Genomic DNA, 22,120 nt, shown 5'->3' on the forward strand with positions numbered 1-22,120 from the left:
GGCCACCTCGAGCTGCGCTGTTGTCGCCCGCGCGGGGCTGCGCCGGGCCGTGCAGCGCCAGGAGGCCGCGCGGGCCCGCGGTGCGTCCCGGGCGGCAGCTGGGCCACAACCGGGTCCGTGCGCGTCACGTCGAGACCGCAGCCGCCCCTCGCCCCGGAAGGACAAGTGGGCTCTGGGAAGATGGCAGCGGCGGCGGGAGATGCGGCGGCGGCCCCGGTGTGCGTGCTAGTGCTGGGCATGGCCGGCTCCGGAAAAACCACCTTCGTGCAGGTGAGGAAGGCCGCGGCCTTGGGAGGCTGCGGGAGTCGCGAGGGGTCTCGGGGAGTCGCCGGCTGCCCCCGGGGCTACCTCCGTGCCCAGCGGGGCCTGACACCTCCCCGTGTCTCCGCAGCGCCTGGCCGCCCACCTGCACGGGCAGCGCTGCCCTCCGTACGTGATCAACCTGGACCCTGCCGTGCACAACCTGCCTTTCCCCGCCAACATCGGTGAGTGCTGCGCCCTGTGGGACGGGTGGGCCAGGGCTGGAGGAGCGGCCTGGAGTCCTCCAGGAGAGAGCAAGTACGTAGGGCCATAAATAGAGACAGAACCGGTTTGCGGAGAGTGCTTTTCGTATGTTCCCCTGACGCGGATACGTGAGGTGTTCAGCTGGGCTGCTTGTGTTCCCATAAGAGAGTCCAAGTTCTAATACAAGAAGGATTTGGAGACTTTTTTTTTTTTTTATTGTAGCTTTTTTCTCCAAAAAGTCGCTGATATGGGTATTTTTAGAACCAAAGCCATCCTTCCAACGCGTTTTTACATTTTTTATATCATCTGGTGTGATTGGAGGTGTTTGGGTTCCAGAGGCCTTTTTTTTGTCAGTGATGAAAGTATTAGCAGATTTGATCTGGTTCCGTACATCCACATATGCTACCAACAAACAGCTTTTTAAAGCACTTTAAGAGACACGAATTTTAGAGAAAATATTTTAGCAATGAAACAGATCTTATGTTTAGCTGTTCCAAAGAGCATACCAATCCCTAGTTTTGTGATAATCCTGTCTCTTACACTCTGAGAAGTATGCCAGCCAGCCTCTCCAAAGGATAAGAAAGACAGTGTGGGTACCCAAGTTGTTTTGCTGATGTCAGAGGAATGATTGGAGTATCTGTTCCAGTGCTGGCTCTCTAGTAATGCAGATAGGTAGGTATGCTTTGTTAGCTGATGGTAACCAGTTGGGGGTTGGAAAACTGCTTATATGTCTTTCTCCCCTAGATATCAGGGACACTGTGAAGTACAAAGAAGTTATGAAACAGTATCCTTTTTTTGTCTCAATAATGATATTTGAAATTTTAAGTTTTTGAAAATAAGCTGTCCCATGCACACTGTGATGAAGGAGCAGGAGGTGGGGGAGATTGCACCAATGCAGAGTGGTGTGTGAAGCTCAAGAGGTTTTGACTGTGTATTTCTTGCATGTGATGTTAGGAATGTGTGTTCTACAAGATTTGATACTTATTAGGTAGATTTTTTTTTTTTGTGGAAGCCAACAGCCTTTCCCCTATGTTTTAACTAGTCTAATTTTATTTGTCATAGACTAATATGGAAATTCCCACTTGCCTGTAGGAGATGGAGAAAACTGTTTCTCCATTTGACCATAATCAAAGCACTGTTGTCTCTCTGAATCTCAGGGACATCGGGGTGTTTGCTCTTGCTCGCAGTGTTGGTGACTGTAGTGCAGTAACATTGCACTAAAGTGGCTGCACTTCCAGAGGGCTGTGGAGGTCCTTGGTCTCTTATGTAATGGCTTGTGCAACAATCTTTGGTTTTGACTTGCAAGTATGACTCTTAAATTCAATATTTTAGACAAGAATAAGGGTGGTGGGGGATAGGATTCTTGATTTTGGCTGTTGTTTGATTTGGGGTCATCAGCAAAGCATCCTAAATATGAGTTTCAAATTAATATGTAAGTGCATTATTTGCCTCACTGTGTCTGTTAGCCATTACTGGAGTTTCTGTGCCTTGTTAATAGGGGCCTAAAGGGGATATCTGGCCTCATGTTTGGATATTGAGAGTAGTGATAGAGAAGACAGTATGTTATGAGTCAATACTGGTTCTTGTGCAGTTAAAGCAAAAATGGCAAGGAGAAGCCACATAGCCCCTCTTCCTTCTGTCAATCACACGTGTTTGGGTAAGAGAGTATTTGTTACCTTGCTGAATGACTTAGAAGACATAATCACGTATTAGGGCTGCTGTCTCTTGATCTCAAGGTTTCCAGTGTGCATCTGTTGTCAGAGTTGAGAAAGAAGACCTCTGGGGTCTGCATAACCATCTGCTTTCCTAAATGAAGCATCAGATATGGGCTAGGCCCAAATGGCGGAATAGTGACTTCTCTCAATCTCTTTGCTACAAGATTTGACCAGGTACAAGGTTGTTTCTATGTGCTGTTCCTATGATGCTGTGCTGGGAGACTGGGGGGGTTTTGTGTATGTCGAGTCTCAGAGGTCACTGTGTTTGGTTAGCCTTCTAATATTTTTGGGGAGTTACTCTCCATACAGAACCATGTATTTTACAATGCTGTCAGAGCACACTAGTTTTCATATGAGAGATTTCAGTTTTTCAGCTTTTTTTAAAGTAAAATTAAGAAGCCACATGTACGGAGCATTCTTCAGTCTTTGTATAGGACTGTTGTTGCACCATGTTTACTATAAAATCTTCCATGTGAATGCTCTGGTTTTGCAGTAGGGAAGCTCACTTCTGGAAACCTGTTAAATTTTCCTGGGGTTGTTTGATAATTGACAGACCTCCTAAATCGTAACACTAAATCAGCTCTGGGGTGGGGACTGATGTCAGATATTGAGACAATCTCTTGGTGAAAAGGCAGGGAACAGCTGCCTCTAGCCAGGTACTAATTTCTTTAGCCAGGTACTAGAACACACACAAAATCAAGGTTATCTTTGACCTATGCAGCGTCTGAGCATTTTTCACCCCTCCTTAGTAGGGCGTTTTCACATTCTGAAAAGTGTAAAGACTTTAACCTTTTAATATACACCTGCAGCTGTGCAAGTTGATGTAGTTTCTGCTATGAAATGAAGATTAAAGTTTCCTGTTGTGAGCCTAAATACAAAATATATTTCTGCCTTTTCAATCAGGTGATGAAGTTTATTGAAAAAAGACAAAATGCATCCAAGTGAGTACATTCTACTGAGTTGTGCTTTTCTGGCATCATTGTGGGAAAATTGCGAAATTCTAAAAAGCTTCTCTGAATGATTTCTAGTTGGCTTTTTCAGCCTTGATATAAATTTTATGTAGAAAAGAGAATAGAATGGATAAACTAGATTTTGTTTGGATACATCCAAAAAAAAGCCTTCTTATTACAGTTCTGGTTTTCTTGTCTTCCATTGGACTATCATTTTCTCTCACACACTGTTCAAATAGGCAGCAATTTAATTATTTTTCTGAATATTTTGCACTACTAACTGTCTTTCAAGTTGATGCCTTCAACTCCTGAGAGTACATGCTTCTTAGTTACAAAATTAACACAGGAGATTTTCAGGCATGCCCATAAATCTCTTTGGTGTTTGGGAGAAGCTTTTCTCATCTGTTAAAGAATAACCATGTCATTTACCATTGTATGCTGGTGATAATCTAGTCAGAACAGGACCCTGTGCTTGACTAATTTTCCCTTGTTGTTTGGGGGTAACTTCTTACCAGGTATGTTATTATTGACACACCAGGGCAAATTGAGGTATTTACTTGGTCAGCGTCAGGAGCCATCATAACTGAGGCCTTGGTAAGTGCTTCTGACATGACTGGACAGTGAAGTTGTGTGAATGACCTGTCTGTTGAGCAGTGAGCTTCTAATTAAACTGTCTTTTACTTTGTGTTCCCAGGCTTCCTCTTTTCCGTCAGTTGTTGTCTACGTGATGGACACCTCTCGCAGTACTAGCCCTATCACTTTTATGTCCAACATGCTGTATGCCTGCAGGTAAGAAAAGCTGGAAACGCAGCCCATCTGCTTCAATTGCTGTGTCTCTTTGGTAGTCATTTTGGAGGGGAATCATGGAATGGTTTGGGTTTAAAGGGACCTTTAAGGGCCATTTAGTCCATGCTCTCTTCTGTGGGCAGGGATACCTTCCACTAGACCAGGTTGCTCGAAGCTCCATCCAACCTGGCCTTGAACACTTGCAAGGATGGGGCAACCACAGCTTCCCTGTGCAGTGTGCTCCAATATCTTTCCACTGTCATCATGAAAAAATTTGTCAGCATGTCCCTTTCAGCTTAAAACCACTACAAGCCTTGGTAAAAAGTCACTCTCCATTTTTCTTATAAACCTCTTTGTATACTGAAAAGCTGCAGTAAAGCTTCCCTGAAGCCTTCTCCAGGCTGAACAATCCCAACTCTGGCCTGTCTCCATAGGAGAGTCCTTCCAGTCCTCTGATGGTTTACATGGCCTCCTGGGGGCCCACTTTACAGGTCCATGTGTTTCTTGTACCATGGTTTCCAGAGCTGGATGTCCAGATGGGATGAGAACAGAGTAAAAAGGGAGAATCACCTTCCTCACCCTGCTGCCCATGCTGCTTTTGATGCAGTCCAGGGTGCGGTTAGTTTTGCACTTGGATGTCTCATATCCACTTAATCTACTGGCTTGGTTATTCTCTTAGTGATTTTCTCATTGAAAAAGCAGAATAATTTAGGTTTCAATGGACATCTGGAGGTCATTGGCTCAAAACTCCCACTGAAAGCATTAAATAGTCCATGAGACCTTGGCGTGATGAATGCTAGTTACAATAGATTTAACATTGCCTATTGCTTATAAACCCGTTTATCTAAGACGTATCAGGATAGTCTAGTTTAAGCTCCTTCATGTAAATACGTAGTTTCTTACTCTATTTTTTGATGTTATTGGTACTTTAAGAGATTCTTCAAGATTTGTTTTGAGTTCAGCATAGCAAAGAGTTATTGATTTATTGTATTTTTTTCTCAGACATGAATTTATCTGTTTTCTTTCATGTTAAATCAGGGACAGAATACCTATGGAATGATCAGCATAGCTAGAGCTGTCATAATTCATGGCAAATGTTGGTAAAAGGTTTTCAAAACCCCTCACAATCCTTGTACCAAGGTCAGGAGCTGTATCACTGTAATAGTGCGCAAAACGTGTCTTATTGCATGCTTCATTTTCTGACATTAGTTTGAGCAAAAGGTGATAGCACATATACGGTGAAATGAATGTGTGAGCTCTTGCGTCGATGTAGTTTTTCTTTATAGATGTTCTGTGTTATTTGAATTCATCGCTGAGTTCACAGTCTCTTAGAACCTGAGGTCTGAGTCAAATGCAAAATGCAAAGGGAGTTAAAAACTGGGGTCTGAGAGTCATAGAAAATGGTAACCAAAATCAACTGGGTGTGTATTACCGCAGGCCTAGGCCCTAGGGTATATCACTGTGTCCCGCAGCCATAGGGAGGAGGAGGAGAGAAGATCCAGCAGGCAGGAATTGTGCAGCAAGATGGATTTATTTAATTATTTTACAAACTCTTTTATAGACTTTTTTCTTCATAGTCTAATTGGACAAAGGATCAGCCACCCCTTGGGGTGATTGGCCAAAATCCTAAAGCATCCATTGTCAAAATATTTTTCTACTATACCATAAACAAGACTTTTCAAGGTTGCAGGTGGCTTGGTTGTTTGCATACTCTGCTACCTCTTCTGTGAGAGTAAAGTCTCTCACGGACTTAGAAAATAGCAAGAAAATCCTTGCTAGCAAAATTTTTGTATCTACAGGTGTGTCAGAGATTTTCTGTCTCACAGATGTGTGCTTATGTCTTGGGGAGGCATATTTTGTTCAACGATTGTAAGCAGGACCTGGGTGAAAATTACATTCTGATTGATGCAGAGGAAAATAATTCTCTTTCGATATCGAATGTATTCAGTTTTGCACAAGTCTTGTCTGCCTTATGCTTAACTTGCTTTCTATTCTAGTGAGTTTTAAATTAATGTTAAACTTTTTATTTTGTGTCTCCCTGCCCAGTATCCTGTACAAGACAAAGCTACCTTTCATCGTAGTTATGAACAAAGTAAGTTAAAGCTTTGGTTTCCATTTCCTAGTGGGATATTGTTCTGCTTAGCTTCTTTGCTGTGGTGTTTTTGTTTTACCACAATAATAGATTTTTCTAGAAAACAGAGACAGAGGGGGCTGCAGGCTGACAACCAAATCTAAAAGAGGTCTTTAACCTGGTATCCAAATGCACAAGAATAATCAGGGATGGGCAGTTGCACCCAAACTCTCAAGTCAGAGAGGATACTAACACTTTGAAACATGTTTTGGACCTTAAGCCTGGGCTATAGGGAAACTTAACTCTGTAATGTAAGGGGGAGGTCATTATGGAATCTGCTCTTACACTCCCTGTTTCCACAGAATATTTGTCTTCAGTGTTGTTTCTGCTCAGCAGCAGGCTGACTCACAGTGGGAATGGTGTAACACCTGCATGTTTTGAGGAAGGAATCCCACATATTGTACCAGGCAAAACTTAGCAAAAGATGTTTGATCCAGTATTTGCTGGGAGGCAGACACTAGTCTAAAGATACACATCCACTGTTGTGTAATGCGCTTGCAGCCTTAAAGGAATGCTTTTGAGCTTAACAGCTGTCTCTTTAAACATAATCATTTCAGATATTAAAATAATCCCATTAGATTTTTGGTGTGAGTGCTGCTCCCCACAGACATAATTTGTATTTGATCCCCAACACAGCAAGCTCTGTGTGCACACACATACATTTCCCATAGGCCGTGCCTTGACTGTGACATTTTTCCTCACACCAGCCAAGTAGTATTAATGTCTACTGTGCCCCAGCTCCGCCCATCTGCCCAGTGACCCAAACCATGCATATCTTTGATACCTGCTTGCTTACTGAGCAAGATTTTGTACACTGTTTTTTTTCTAACTCTAGACAGTAATTTTAGAATAAGCTCCTAAGCTTTTTTTTCTCCATAGAAAAAGGCACAAGGTAGGAAAGTCGTTCTCTCTTAAGAAAATACACCTTTTAAGAGACTAAAAGAAGTGGGACTTGATCAGTATATGTAAGGAAAGGTAGGCCCGAGGCTTAGGATTCATAACTTCAAACCTTATTTTAATTTCATGTTTGCTTTTTCTAACGAGTAAAGGCAACAACATTTTAAGAATTTTTAGCAAAATGTAATTAAATTTAATTTTTAAAAATTTACTCTTAATAAGAATGGAAGAATCCTGGGCAACTGATACATGTGCAGTGACAAACAGATTTTAGAATTTTAAGATTTGCAGAGGGAAAAAAAAAGCAATTTGTAATTTGTAGAGGTGATTTAATTTTATTTATAGAATTCTAAGTACTCGGGCTTTGGCCCTTGGTGGATTCAGTTCTGTCTCAAATCTCTTGAGTAATGCTAGGCAATACTTCATCTTCCTCGTTCCCACTGGTGCAGGGAAATGAAATATATCAGAGTTTTAGGCACCTCATATTGTGCTGAGTGGATATGCATGTGGTAAGATGTTTATGAAACTCTTCAGACTGTGTGCATATGAATCCATGTAAAATTGTGGAACCATCTCACCTGCTTGTGTCCACTGTCTTGCACTGAGTTTGGGTTATAACTTCTTTGGGTCGGAACACAGCTCACGTTTATAGAGACCCCATGGGCTGCTACCCAGCGTGGAAGTGGCACTTGCTCCCCCAGCCCCCAAGCAATCAGGAAAGCTTAGGATTTCAGTGAGGACTTTCTTGTCTGGCTTCAGTCATACTATATACACCTACTCTTTACACTGATCTACTATTTACACTGTGAACATTATTGTACAGTATGCAATTTTTGAATGCTCCTTTCCAGTAAATCATATAAGGCTTTAGACCTGCGATTGTTTCCTTAGACAGTTGTTGCCTTCTTATCCTGGGCGGTTGTTTGTCTTCTTTTCAAGTATTCATGTAGCTGGTTTGATAAAAACAGAACTTGCGAAACTTCAGACCAGGGCTGACTATTTTGAAAAGATGAACATTTTGAAACATGGATTTTTTTTATTTGAGCACATAACAGCCTACGGCTAAGATTATTACTTCTGAATATTTTCCCTTCTCCTTCCAGACTGACATAATTGACCACAGTTTCGCAGTGGAATGGATGCAGGACTTCGAGACTTTTCAGGATGCCCTGAATCAAGAGACCTCCTATGTCAGTAACCTGACTCGTTCTATGAGTTTAGTGTTAGATGAATTTTACAGTTCACTGAAGGTATGAATCTTCTTTCTGTTTATCACCTCTCATAAAAGCCTGGAGAAGAGAAAGCTCAAGAATAATGTTTTTGATGTAGGGTGGGAGTAGAGTGTAAGGAAGGCAAAAGGCAGACTCTGTTCACTGGTGCTCAGGGAAAGGAAAAGAGGCAATAGACACAAAGTGAAATGCAGGAAAAGAGGAGAAAAAGTTACTTCATTTTTACTGATTGAGCACTGGAACAGATGGTCCAGAGAAATTGTGAAGTCTCCATCCCTGGAGACAAAGTCGAGAGCAACCTGTTCTAGTTAATTCTGCCTTTTGAACAGAGAAGTTGGACTAGATAATCTCCAGAGGTATCATCCAACTGTAACCATTCTGTCCTTCCGTAAAGGGTCTTTGCACTGCCCTTTTGAACTGTAGTCTGTTGATGAGCCATGTTGAGGATTTGCTAATTTGAACACAGTAACTTTAGTAACTTGTCACGCTGATTGGCAGCCTGAATAATTTAATACTGAATTGTGATTAATCATGAGAAAAAAGCTAAGATAGGCTGGTGAGAGGCAGCATTCTTTGTTGCAGCGTTTCCTGTCTGAGGTGATCTTCCTTGTTCAGAAAGCGTCTAGTACAGTTGTGCAATTTAGTACATGGGAAGAACGGAAAGAATCTCAAACCCAAACAAACACCCTCCCCCCCCACCCCCCATATTTGCTTGGGCGAGAAGAAGTTGGGGGTTTTTTTCCCCACTTAACCAGGTTTTGAGAGGACAAAGTAATTCAGTTCCTCAGGAAACCCTATGCATTGGAGGCTGTTACTGATCCCATAGTCTGCGCTAAAGGTTTCAGCTAATTGTGTTTGTCATCAGCTTTTGCTAAAGTAAAAACAAGCCTTCTCGGCTTTATGGATATTAAAAGAAAGACAATGAAAATAATTGATTCCATTCAGATAGGTAATGATAATGTAGCCAGAACAAAAAGTGTTCTATGTGGAACAATATACAGAATTTCAAAAGGGATTGTAGTGGTGCCATACACAGAATTAAAGTATTTCCTGTTCCTTACTTGTTAATTAGGTCATATTTCTCTGCATATCAGAGCTGTTAGAACACTGGACTAGAGAGCAGGTCATACAACGATTATAGCATAGACTGCAGCTTGTACTTAAGTGCAGGGAAAGTATAAAAAACAATATATGTCACCATATTATAATGCTGAAAATCCTTTGGAGAGCTGTCTCATGTTTGTATTAATAATCAAGTGCAAGGCTCTATTGCAAAAGGTCTTCCATTTGAAAGCGAGTAGTTGAGACTGTTTTGCTTTTGAAAAACAGGAAGAGTTTTCATTAGAAGATGATTGATTCTGGCCAGTAATAGTCCTAATGAAATGTATTTTTAGGTAATTGATTTAATACAAGCAGAACAAATGGCCAGAAGTGTAATGATAGACAAGTTCAAATTAGGAAGGAGATGTGCATGTTGAATGTATTGCCGTAGTAACTGATTAAATTCTCCACCTCTTGCTGTTCTGGGGTTGGACTGGGGACTTCATAAAATCTGCTGTGGCTAAATAAAATTAGCCGTAATTTATTAGACGTAATAAATAATTCATTTATTAGCCGTAATTACTAGCCGTAATTTCAGAGCCAGAAGGTCAGTTCTTGTCTATTTTGCTCTCTTAATTCTACTACACTGATACATACTAACTACTTATAACCCTAGGTGCAGATTGGATTATTAACAGTAAACAAGTAAGCAATAGAAAGACCTGACTTTCTCTTGAAATGCCCAACTTGTTAAAAAAACCCAAACAAAGCCCCTTCCCCAAAGAGACACTCCCCCAAAATGCTGCAGCAACTCACCAAACAGAAAACCAGCAACAACCAAAAAACAGAGGTGAAAAACATGAACAGCAAGTGGAGAAAGAGTTTGAAAGCAGGATGGATAGAAGCAGAAGTGTTACTGCACATTCCTATGCCACTGTGCTGATTAAATGGCTATCATTAGATTAGTAATTATTTGTTGTTAGAAACTGGTTTGGTTACTCTCCAGTTCTGGTGTGTGGTTTCTTTTGCAGGTGGTTGGTGTTTCTGCAGTGCTCGGCACAGGACTGGATGAGTTTTTTATCCAGCTTTCTAAAGCTGTAGATGAATATGAGAGGTAAGGGGTTAGTTAACCCAGTGAACACTTCCTGAAGGTATTGATTTGAAACTCCTTTGATTTGAAGGACTCTACACTTTTCTTAGCCAAGATAGTTTAGGGTTTCTAATAAACTTCAAGCATCAGCAAAAAAGTGGCAGTGAAAAGGAACTATTCAGAGGTGAATTTTTGTGTTAGCTGTACAGAGGAAAAGCAAAAGCTATCTGTGCCATCAAATATGTGAAGTAATAGTTTTTTCTAATTCCATACAGTGATCAAGGTTTGAACTGTTGCTGTTTCAATTAAGTATGTTCACTTATTTTGCATCTGTTGGTTTCAGAGTCCAAATCTGGGTGAAAAGTACTGTTAGTCCTTCTGAAATGTCTCTCAAACATGAAAGCCTAGAGAAAACTTTTTTTGGGATAGGAAGGAAGCCTCTGAGGTGATCCTTACTTAATATAAATCATGTGTTGATTCAGACTGAATGCACTCTATCTTTTCAGAGAATATCGTCCAGAATATGAGCGCCTGAGAAAAACACTGGTAAGTGTTTTTAGGTAACGTATGCGCGGGTAGTGTATCTTGAGGTTACTTTTATGCACACAATTGCCTTTAAGTTGAGAGGGTCTAACATTACATTTACTAGTCATACTCAGTGTGGGAAAACTCCTGTCCTGAAGGAGTCTGCTATCTGCCTTTTTTCCCTAGATGTGGTGGAGCATATCTTTACAAGAATAAAGATGTTTATAAAACACATATTGTTCGCTGCTTTAGTGCTAATATTTGAGCTAATTGTGAGAAAATGATTGGGAAATAATTTTGTATCTTCCATTCAGGAGGATAGAGAGTTCTTGAAAATAAATTCTTGAGTGATTTGTTGAGGGTATCCCTGTATCTTGCTGTACCAGTGAAGTGTACTGGTTTGACTTAGTAACAGAGACTGATTTGCAGTGCCAAAATCAGTAGCTCTGCTCACTTTGAGTCCTAGCTGTCCAAAGGACGGTTCTCTGCAGGCACAGCTGCACTGAGTTTGGCTTCCTGATGCTTCTGAAAATGTTTTGTAAGTCCACCATACTGGAGGTTGCTGTCCATGTTTGGTCAAAAGCTCTTTGTAACCTTAGTTGTAATGTAAGACCTGCTTCGTGACTTTTGCACTCTGGCTGGGGGACAGACTGCTGGGTTTGGGTGAGGTTACTTTTCTACTGGTGTTTTAAATGTTCTCAGAATCCACATGTAACTCTTTCTCTACAGGAGGAGGCTCAAGAGAAACAAAAGAGAGAGCAGCTGGAACACTTGTGGAAGGACATGGGCAGTGTGTGTGTGCAGGGCAGCACACTGGCAGGTACCTCACCAGGAAGATTAAGTTCACTGCAGAAGTTTTCTGAAGAGTTTGCATTGAGAAGTGCTGCTCTGTTTCACAGCAAGAGTGTGAAAGCAGCTCCATGTTAGAGGAGTGGGGCTTTAGTTCCTGTGGGATTGGCCACACTTAGCTCTTCCTGTGTTAGTCACAGGCATGGAAGAAACTCTGCTGTGTAGCTAAAGCAGCAGACATACTAAAAATAATGAAGTACTTTCGAAAGGGTGAAACAGATTAGAATATGAGAAAGCTGTGCTGTTAGTGGCACTGTTCCTTACATGAAGTATGTGCTGATGAAGTCTGTCCTGTGTCTTTGGGATCCACAAGCAGTTTTCTGTCCTTTCAGAGCAGGTGTTAATTGCTGTGTTTATGTGCAGATAGAAATTGTCAGTGTTCACAATACCGTACCCTTAGCAAGCTGGTTTGTGTACAACCATTTCTTTTCCCATCAAGGACCCGATGATGCTTCTGCAATGGGTCCCTCCGAGCTAATCCTAACACGAGGAACTCTCAATGAAGAAGAGGAAGAGAGGGAGAGTGATACTGACGACATTGACCATGAAGGTAAGGGAATGAGGCCTGAAAGCTGCCCATCTAGTCAGGAAATCCCCTCTGTATTTCTTACCTGGTTGGACTGTAAAGAGAGCCTAGAAAACAAGCAAACATTCGGTCACCTAAATACATGTGTCAGAATCCATAGAAGCCCAGCTGCAATGTTTGGTGCAGGGGTATCACTCTCCAACCTTTGTGAAAGTTCAATTGTAAATTTTTCTATTTAAGTAATTGATAGGTGTATAACACACAGAAAACGGAGGACTTGTTAGGCTTGGGGCACACGGTGACCTCTGACCCTGATTGATGCACAGCTGTTTCGTCATCTTTCTGACCTTACAGTTTCTGCCCTTGGATCTCTTCCCTTTTGATGTGACTATGGTCTTGGAGCAATCTTCTAAGTTCTTAGAGGGTGGTTTTTTTCTTACATAGCTCACAGACTTAATCTTCATTCTTCTCCTGTTCATTGAGGTTTAGGATCACTTATTTCCTTTGCCCTGTAATGTAGGTGAAGATCCAACAGACGTTCTGTTTTGTTCTGACTATCCTGACTCTAGCTTTTGTCAATAACAAAAGTAGAATAGTGCTGAACTATCGTTTCTTCCCCCAGTGACTGAGGAGAGTCATGAAGAACCAGCCTTCAGAAACTTCATGCAAGACATGCGGATGAAATGCCAGAGGAAAAGCAACCTGAATGAATGAGACCTTCACAAACAGAAGGTTTGGAAGGAACAGCATAAAGAAACTTGCATGGAACCATGCATGAAGATCTTTATTTGTGAACAGCTTCCTCTGACAGATTATTATTTCTCTTTCTGCAGTGACTGTTGGTCATGTGAGTTAAAGATCTTGTGGCCGACTGACTGCACATTTGGACATCTACCACTGTGGCTTCCTGAAGCTGAAGGAATCAGATAGCTGTTTCATTTCCTCCAGATTCTTCAGATCTATCTGTTGAGAGCTTAGATTTTGAGCTCTGACAGCATCAGTATCCAGAGCACTAAGTGGTCCCCAGAAACACATTTCGTTCGCATGTGCAGTCAGGTGTCTGCTGCAGCCAGGGCACAAGGGATGCTGCATTGAACTTTATCAATCTACTTACTGTTTGATGATTTTGGTTTCCATTAAATATATTTTATGTACTGAAAAATGTGTGATAATAATAGAAGGAGATTTCATTTTATGCACTGTTCTAAGGCGAGACTTTTTCCCCTGTGCTTGCAGCCCATCCGTATGGATGCACAGCAAATGCATCTTAATTACATTATACAGACATAGTACAGATGCCTCCCAGAAAAATCCCGAGTAAAGAAAGTTCCCAAGAGGGAAAGTAGTAAAAAGGCTCTAAGCTTGATTTGGCTGAGAACAGAAATACACATGGTTATATACTGGCTGCATATATCCCTCGGTTACTTAAAGCAAAGGCATTTCCGTAGATGAGTGCCTACCTGGAATATAGACAAGTGCTTGGAGACTGGCTAATACTTTTTTCCCTGGTAGACACCACAGGTGGAGATGTTCACTTGCAGTTTAACAGTCTGGACCCTGGAATCTTTGGGGTTTTTTCCTCCACATGAAGTGGTGGCCTCACTGGATAGGTCTCTGAGTGGAAATCTGGCACAGGGTCTGCTAGCACCAAGCCCAAATCCCTAGTGTGGAATACCACTCTGCTTTAATTTATAAGTCACCACTTTTCTTAGTGGATAAACCCCTCAACTTTACTTCAAGTTCACCAAATTCTGAACTGTGGCCACCAAGATTTTATGGCACCATGTCCATGGTGGAATCCTGGAAAACACGAAGCATATGGTCCTATGGGAATGTTCACAAGGAACCACACTGACCTAATCTGTGACTACAGCCCAAAGGGAGATCTCTTCCCAGCATCTCCAGCTGTGCTCTGTGTGTCCTCTGCCTGCTGCTTTGGGAAGTATCCCTAAGGTGCAACAAAGAAAGGAGTTTGTTATGGGCACAGTGTCTTGGGATTCAGGGGGAAAAGAACAAGTTTTCAGTCTTTAGCACCTTGCACTCCATCAGCATTGATAGCAAAGGGCTTCAGCGTTGGGAAGACGCGGAGTCAGATTTTACAGATCCCGGTCTCACCTCGGCCTTGCCGCAGGTACAGTCTGACAGAGAGAGGGAAGGAAACAGGTCAGGATGGATAGGCTAATCCATGAAGCATTAAGTAGAGCTGTAAGAACTTCCCAAAATGTTAATTCCCCTGCGGACTGAGAGCTCAGAGTGGCACTAAGTTGAAGCACAGGCTGGACCTGCCATGAACAGACAATGTAAATGTAAGAAGTAACAGTTACTTAGCCAATTCTGTAAAACATTCCAAAATCAGGCTCCTGGGATATGATCATCTCTGGGTTTTTTCCATAATGTAAATTCTAAATTTTCTTCCCAGGTTTTTGTCTTTCCCTTGGATTCTTTTAACTGTTGTTTCAATCGGTCATTTTGGTATTGTAGAGACAATTCTACATTTTCTGTCCTTTATTTCATTTCTCAAATTACTGTTTTCTTTTATCATCTGTTCCCTCCCTTGCCGTGCAGGTTTTAAACATAGTGCCAGTGCGCTACAAATAATGCTTTCTCCTTTTTTATCTTTTGGTGATCCCCATTTTTCATCTATTTTCTCCTGCATTTTTTCCCGCTCATACCAGTTATCTACTGGACAAGGACCGTCAGTTTCAACATGAAAACTGTGCCTTCGTAGGTAATCTGCTAAGCCTTTTGTCTGTTTCTCTTCTTCGACTATGCCAAAAATGTCAGGGAAGGAGTGGGAGCCTCAGGCAAGCCCCGCCTTAGCCTCAGATTTTGGCAACAGCTAAATTTAAGAAAGCACTCTGGCCTTCAAGTTCTAAGAATGGCAGATCAGGTCAATTTATAAAATCAGTTACTTACTGAACAGACAGGAAATAGCAGACAGAAGGTCTTAATCAGAGTTACTACGCAGTATAAACAAAAAAGTGCATGATATCAAGGTACTTATTTTAAAGCTAGCAAAAGAAAGAGTATAGATTAGGAGTCAAATGGAACTTACTACCAAAATGACAATAGTGTACACAGAGTCCTTTCACTCAACCTCCAGAGGAGTAACCACAAAGCAGGCATCCCTGCTCTGGAGAGAAACTCCACACATTTGCAGGAAATGTGCAGAAGGCTTCTGCTTTGTGAATGTTTGGTGTAGCTTTTATAGTTTGTAAAGTGAGGTGTCAGCCAGAAATCCAGCTTATCTTTCCAGCTTGTCTTTCACCTCACTTCCATGGTGAGGTGTTCATTATCAGCCTGGAGTGTTGATCCCATGGCACCAAAATAACTCGCTACAAGACAGCTTGTCCTGTTTGAGTTATGTCACCAGTTAACAAGCAACAGATAAGCTCTTCTGGGGGCGACATACCCTGCTACTGGTGCATCTGCGTGGCGGAGAGCTCTCCCCAAGTAATCCATGCAGTACGGGGCTGTGATGCTGGCCACGGCTGGCAGTGTGTGCCTGGGAAAGGGCAGTCGGGTTTGGCAGCATTCTCAAGCTTGGCTAACACCTCCAAGGGAGTGTGGCAGTGCCTGCAGAGGTGGGATGTTGCTCCAGGTGGGATGGCAGCTCCTCCCCACCTGTCAGTTGGCACCATCAGGATTTTTAATGCCCGTGCCTTGACCTTTCATTATGTTCACATTACTTACCACATAAGAAAACCCAAGAAACCCCAAGAAATTCCTGCATGGTAGAAAGTCAGATTCAGTGTGGTGTTATAAACTTCCTGTTTGGACAACACAGATACCTGCCCATGGGTTCATACACTCCTCATGCCACCACCACCAGTCCTTAGTGATCTCCAGTTCCCTGGAAAAGCTGCCCCAGTCTCAGTCTGTGCCAACAACAGCTGCAGCCTGGCTGAGCAGAAGGCATTGGGTGGGACACGTAAGAACCCTCACCTGACTGCTTGCACTTGGAGTGAGATCCAGCTACAAACTGAACTCTGGATATAGCCCCCAAAATGTTCTATAATCAGACCTTTAAAATGGCTCCAAAAGGCAACAGCTCCAGTGCCAGCTCTGTACCTGCACAAGTCCTTGTCCCAGCCCTGGCTCAGTGACACACACAATAAATCAACAGTCATACAGGCCTTGCTTGCAGAATTCCTAACTGAAACCTGTCGGGGTCTCCTCCCCCCGCCCTGTAGCCCTGGGAGCCCTGAGGGAGGCACGGGGTTTCCCTGCCCCTGCTCAGCCTCGTTCCCCATTGTTGGTTTGTGTTCCCCTGCGCGGGGAAAGCAGCTCGGGTGCTGACTGTAACAGTCCCTCAGCAGAGCCCGGCCATGCGGCTGGGGAAATAAACATCTCTGAAACATCTAGCAAGAATCCGTCCGTATATATTTCTTTTCCACGGGACTCCTGGTTTGATATAGGCGTGTTGCAGTATCCCCACTGCAACATAATGGTGGAGAATTGAGGGCAGAATGATCCCTGATCCCTAAGCGACTGATTTGTGTGAGTAAACCCTGGAAACTTTGGATTCCTCTTCTTGGTTTTGTTTTGCTATTCCATATCTAAACTATGGAGGAACCGTGGGAAGACTCTTGGCTTTCAGAGCCGCATATGGACATTTATCTTAAACTTAAAATGATTCTTGAACAACGATTTGTAAATTTTAGCTTGATTCAAGCTCAGAAAGAACTGAAACACTTCCTGGCATGGTTGTTTAAGGACTTTTTCTATGTTTCTTGGGATTTAATTCTTACCAAGAGCTTTTGGAAGACCGTTTGGACCCAGTTAATATTTGAGTCAAAATATATGCCGATGGAAGAATATTTTCGGGAATATTATTTAATAACCGAGACTGTTGAGCAATGTCAGCTGTGTCCTGGTGAAGGGAAGCCTGGCTCAGGGACCGTGTGACCCAGGCCACGTGCACCGAGCGCTCTGCGAGCAGCAGTGAGACGGTTCCCGTGCGCAGGCGGAGCCATGCGAGCCGCAGTGTCAGTGGCGGAGCGAGGCGCGGCAGGAGCAGCGCGACCCGGCAGTGCCCGCCCGGCGCAGCGCGTGGTGGAGCGAGCCCCATGAGCGCCCGAACGAGAGGGGCGGCGCGCGGGTGGCGGCTGGCAGCAGAGTGGAGCTGTGCCCAGCCGAAACACACGCTGGAGCAGAGTGCGGGGGGGTCATCGCTTGGGGGCCTGGCCGAGATGCAGCGCCTGGCAGTGGCAACACAGCTGAGAGCAGAGGAGGCGACGCACGGAGAACGGAGCGGTGCGGCCTGGCCCGGCCCGCGCGGCCCCAAACACGACCCTGGGAAAAGCGCGCCGGAACCAGCAGCCCCCACAGTTCCAACACGGGAGCGACTGAAAGAGAGAGCAAAGACACAGCGAGACAGAAAACAGCAGCCACTCGGAAAAAGGAAAAGACCATAGTAGCTAAGATCTTAGGGACAGTGAAATGGTATAATGTTAAACAAAATTATGGTTTTATAACAAGGTGTGATAACCAGCAAGACATATTCGTGCATAGAACTGCTATTAAAAGGAATAACCCTGAAAAATGCATCCCAAGCTTGGGAGATGGAGAGGTGGTGGAATTCAAAATCATACAAGGTAGAAAAGGGTTACAAGCATCGCAGGTCACTGGGCCTGATGGTGTTCCTGAGAAAGGCAGTATATATGCAAAAAATCGTAGTCATGTTAGACAATATCTCCATTGTAAACCCCCCCTACAGTCTCCCTTTCCTAATCCCACCTTTCCCTTTTATCCTATGTCCTATTACCCCCAGTGTATTCCCAATCCGTTTTTTCATCCATGGTTTCCCTCACAAAACCCTGCCTTTGCCAATTGTTTCCCCAAAAATCCTTTTCCAATGCCGAGTGGGGGATGAAAAGGGGGAGGGAAGAAATTAAACCCTCTCCTGCCTCAGTTTCCCTACAAAGCATGTTCAGAGAGTTCTGTCTCCCTTCTGTCAGCCCTAAGATGTTCCACAGAATCTGTTTGGACATTTAAAGACTCAGGAGGGTGGCTTGTTTTGTTTTGAAACTGTTCTTGTTATGTTTATCCAGTTGTCTTCATTCTCCTTTTAATAAAATAAAACGGGTGAAATGTCGGGGTCTCCTCCCCCCGCCCTGTAGCCCCGGGAGCCCTGAGGGAGGCACGGGGTTTCCCTGCCCCTGGTCAGCCTCGTTCCCCATTGGCTGGTTTGTGTTCCCCTGCGCGGGGAAAGCAGCTCGGGTCCTGACTGTGAGAGTCCCTCAGCAGAGCCCGGCCATGCGGCTGGGGAAATAAACATCTCTGAAACATCTAGCAAGAATCCGTCCATATATATTTCTTTTCCACGAGACTCCTGGTTTGATATAGGCGTGTTGCAGTATCCCAACTGTAACAGAAACCCTCGCCTTTCCTGCCCGTAGCTGAGGGAAATTTGACATAATATTAATAAATAACCTTTGCTGAGAGCACTCACCACCCCAGTCCTTCAGGCTTTGTAAGATTTTGTAGTGAATGGACTCAAATTCAAATCCTAAATCTAAATTTCTAACAAGTTTAGTTAGAAAGATGCTGGACAGAAATAGTATAGATTTAAAAGTCTGCACAAGGATTACAGCATAACTAACCATAAAATTGTTTTAGCTGCCAGGGACCTAAATTGTACTTTCCAAGGCTTCAGACTCTCTGGTCAGTTGCCACCTCTGCCATGTCTCCTTCATACCTCCTTTACCCCACGAGAAGTTGAAGAGCTACTCCCAGTTTGCTTTTTAGAATCAGCTCCTAAGTATCAGTGTAATAAAACGTTTCTAAATCTGGCAAATAGCCTGAATAAGAGTGATTGAGAATGGAAAGGACAGTATGCAAGTAGCTATTGTGGATGGGGTTGGAATCACGGCCATAAAGATCACTATAAATGAAATTCAAAGGAAATTATTCATTTGTTCTTAGGTTTGTGTCATAGGTTAGCAAGCATAGTCCCGGAAGGGGTGTCCTTGCTAAGAGGTGCTTACAGCTTCCTCTGGGACCTGATAGAACCTATCAGCTGGCCAGTTTGAATATGGACAATTCTTTAAGCCACTTAAAGTTGTGACCGCCTCTGTGATACACACTTAAGAATAGACAAACTTCCCCCCAAGTTCACTCTCGTTTCCGGCGCTGGGACAGGTGGCTGCAGGCCCTGTACGGGGGCCAGTGGGCCCGGCCAGGCCCTGCTTGGGCCAGGCCGGGCCAGGCCACGGCCATCCTGGAGCCATGGGCCTGTTCCAGCCATGGAACCCCCCACCACTGCCTTGCCGTGGGCAGCTGGAGCGGCTCGGAACTCCCCCCTCTCCACTGCGGCCGAGATTCAGCAAAGCGGCACCTCTGTCCGGCAGAGGTCAGGTGACCAACAGCGATAAGCCACATTCCAGCTGCAAGGCCGAGGTGAGATTAACCCTTTTATTGCTGTGAAGAGCTGAAAACCTAAGGGAAGAGAGAGAGGAGATGCTTAAAGCTGAAAGTCTGTTGTGAAGCTATGATATATCAGAGTATCCCATTGTAATTTCATGAAGATATGGGGAGTGGAGTATTCAACTCGTAAGCAATAAGCAGATGCTGACACAGCTGTAATTTCATGAGAAGTTTGGATAGAGAGAGATGAACCAGATGAGGACTTTTGCTCCAAATGGGAAAGGAGAAAAACCTCAATTCCTAGAGATGCTCCCAGAGATAGTCCTAACGATGAAGATGGGGAAGACCCTTTGCTCCCAGGGAAGGAGAAGGGCCTCTGTTTCTTTGTTTCTGAACGGCTCAACCTTAAAATTGTACCCCAAAAAACTTCAAGAGTGGACCCTCGAAAGCAGTTGCGGGAAAAGCTGCAAGTCGGGGGAAGGGACTCACATTGCAAGCAGAGAGACCTCTTCCTAAATGGACTGAACAATATTTGGAAGTGGGTGGCTGTCTCGTTGTGATACTGTTTTCATAGCACGAGCAAAAAGAGACTTCTCTTTCTAAATGGACTGAACAAAGTTATTATGGAAGTGGTAAACAGACTGAACATCTTAAGGGTTGTCTTTTTACATTGTCAGTGGGAGAAGGGAGGAAGGTGGGGGGAGGAGGAGAGTTCTGAAGGTGGTGTAATTTTTTCTTCCTTTTCTTCTTTGAGGTCTGTTAATAAACTTCTTTATATTCTTTCAAGTTGGTGCCTGCTTTGCATTTCTCCTAATTCTTATCTCACAGAAGATAAACAGTAATGAGTATTTTAGACCAAACCACTACAGTTTGGAATGAAAGGTGCTCTTCCAGAGGGGAATATTCACCTGTTAAAATTCTGTGGCATAAAGGAAAAGAGGGAGGAAGCAGCTGGGGAGTGTACAGGTGAATTTTTGGTGGATACAGGGAAAGACACGGGAAGGGGCTCTTAAGTAAAATACCCCTCATGGGTACCACCAGGAAAGCCCCATTTTTCAAAGCTCTGATATTCTAGAGGAGTAAACAGTGGTCAGCACATCGCTCTCTGTAGTCCTTGGATGCCCAACGCTTTGTTGGGAAGAGATAATATTTGGAAATGAACAAATCTGGGGATATAATTCCTGATAGTAAAGCCCCAGAGACCCTGGTTTTGCTATCCTTCCAGCACCCAAATGCAACAGAGGGAATCCCGGAGGAGGTGGAAAACACTGTCACTCCGTTGGTGGAATTCCTGGGAAATGGAAAGCAGCAGAAGCAGCAAGAACAGAGTTGGAAGCAGGCTCCAGCCAGGTAAGGCAGACACCAAATCCTTTGGAATTAGAACTGGGCAGGGGTGAGAAGAATTAATTCTTACATTCGTAGCCCATGGATTCCTGAGCAGGATCCAGGCAGAGAAGACTGCAGGGATCAGCCTGGGGACTGATCCCAGCTGGGGGCAGCGAGCCTTGGAATTGGCTGAAGGGAAGAAAGAGGGATCCTTTGAGCACAAGGATCAGCTGTCAAATGCAGAGATGGTATCAGACAATTCCTCGGGAGGGTTCAGTTCCTGGGCCAAATGGATCTCCTGCCTTGTGAAGGAGCTCAGAGATCTGGGAAGAGCCCAACGAGCGCAGGGAATGGACTGGCAGATAAAACTGCTGGGGAACGGTGGGGAAAAGCATCCGAACAGGAGGCCTCATTTTGTACAGGAATGGCACAAAAAATTGTCCGAAAGAATAGGAATCGAATGGGATTTACATATTCCTTGGAGATCACAATCCAGTGGGAAGTCTGAGAGATGGTAACAAAGCCTAAAAAGGCAAATGAGCCCAATCTGCCCAAAGCCTCCAATGGCCGCATTCCCTGGCATTGCTGAGGAATTCAGCCGAGCTCCAAGCAGAAGGTGAGCCCCTATGGAATCCTTTCTGGGAGACCATATCCAGCTGGAACTCTTCCTGGAGAAGGCCATGGGATATGGGTTATCCCAGGTGCAGAGAATATGTCATTTCCTCGGGAAAAACACTTGGATCACTGCATCACTTACTGTTTTAGGCTCACCAGTCACCTGGGCTATCCAAGTCTGTCCTCCCCAGCGGGGAGAGCGGGAGCACGTCCGGACATGGAGAATTTCTGGGAGAGCCCGGGAGAAGGAAGAAGGCTCCAGCTTTGCAGATCTGTGTCATAACCCATCCTATCAGGCCCTCCTGTTTGATCCTGGTGGATTTGTCCTCTTGGATTCAACCTGAGCAGCACTAATTGCTGGGAATTAAGCAGCCTTTGGTGCTTCTTTTCCACGAAGCCTCTCCATCCTGCCTTTCAATCGTGTTGCAAACGGGGAAAACCCAAAACTCTGTTTTTTCCCCCCTCTCCCCTTCACTTTGCCTCCTCTTTTCTTGCAGGCTTTGGGCTATCCAGGCTTGGATGTGGATTAGGCAGAGCACCCCGTAAACTCAGCTCCAGGTGGGATTGC

The 22,120-nt window shown here is 44.0% G+C and overlaps 1 protein-coding gene and 1 long non-coding RNA gene across 3 annotated transcripts; both read left to right on the forward strand.

Moving 5' to 3' along the window:
• The first annotated feature begins 170 nt into the window (after positions 1-170).
• GPN1 (GPN-loop GTPase 1) lies at positions 171-13,405 on the forward strand. Its single transcript, XM_069012025.1, has 15 exons — positions 171-270; positions 392-485; positions 1,249-1,288; positions 2,327-2,393; positions 3,123-3,160; positions 3,685-3,763; positions 3,864-3,958; positions 6,002-6,047; positions 8,087-8,233; positions 10,285-10,367; positions 10,850-10,889; positions 11,598-11,688; positions 12,157-12,267; positions 12,866-12,975; positions 13,077-13,405. The coding sequence occupies exons 1-14, from the start codon at positions 181-183 to the stop codon at positions 12,955-12,957; spliced, it is 1,113 nt and encodes a 370-aa protein (XP_068868126.1). The 5' UTR covers positions 171-180; the 3' UTR covers positions 12,958-12,975; positions 13,077-13,405.
• Positions 13,406-19,378: 5,973 nt separating this feature from the next.
• On the forward strand, positions 19,379-21,690 carry LOC138107466 (uncharacterized). 2 transcript variants are annotated; one of them, XR_011149518.1, is made up of 3 exons: positions 19,379-20,149; positions 20,837-20,961; positions 21,360-21,690. It is a non-coding gene; the product is annotated as an uncharacterized lncRNA (long non-coding RNA). The 2 variants fall into 2 exon arrangements; XR_011149517.1 differs by having other exon boundaries at positions 19,379-19,644.
• Positions 21,691-22,120: the final 430 nt, after the last annotated feature.

This window comes from Aphelocoma coerulescens, chromosome 3, assembly GCF_041296385.1.
Source record: "Aphelocoma coerulescens isolate FSJ_1873_10779 chromosome 3, UR_Acoe_1.0, whole genome shotgun sequence".
In the NCBI taxonomy this organism is placed as follows: domain Eukaryota; kingdom Metazoa; phylum Chordata; class Aves; order Passeriformes; family Corvidae; genus Aphelocoma; species Aphelocoma coerulescens.

Bases quoted from the DNA above. Each gene is read 5' to 3' on its own strand.
- GPN1 (XM_069012025.1), top strand. From the start codon at position 181: ATGGCAGCGGCGGCGGGAGATGCGGCGGCGGCCCCGGTGTGCGTGCTA. The intron at 11,689-12,156 runs GTACCTCACCAG...TTTCCCATCAAG, and splicing joins GCAGGGCAGCACACTGGCAG to GACCCGATGATGCTTCTGCA. The intron at 12,268-12,865 runs GTAAGGGAATGA...TTCTTCCCCCAG, and splicing joins TGACGACATTGACCATGAAG to TGACTGAGGAGAGTCATGAA.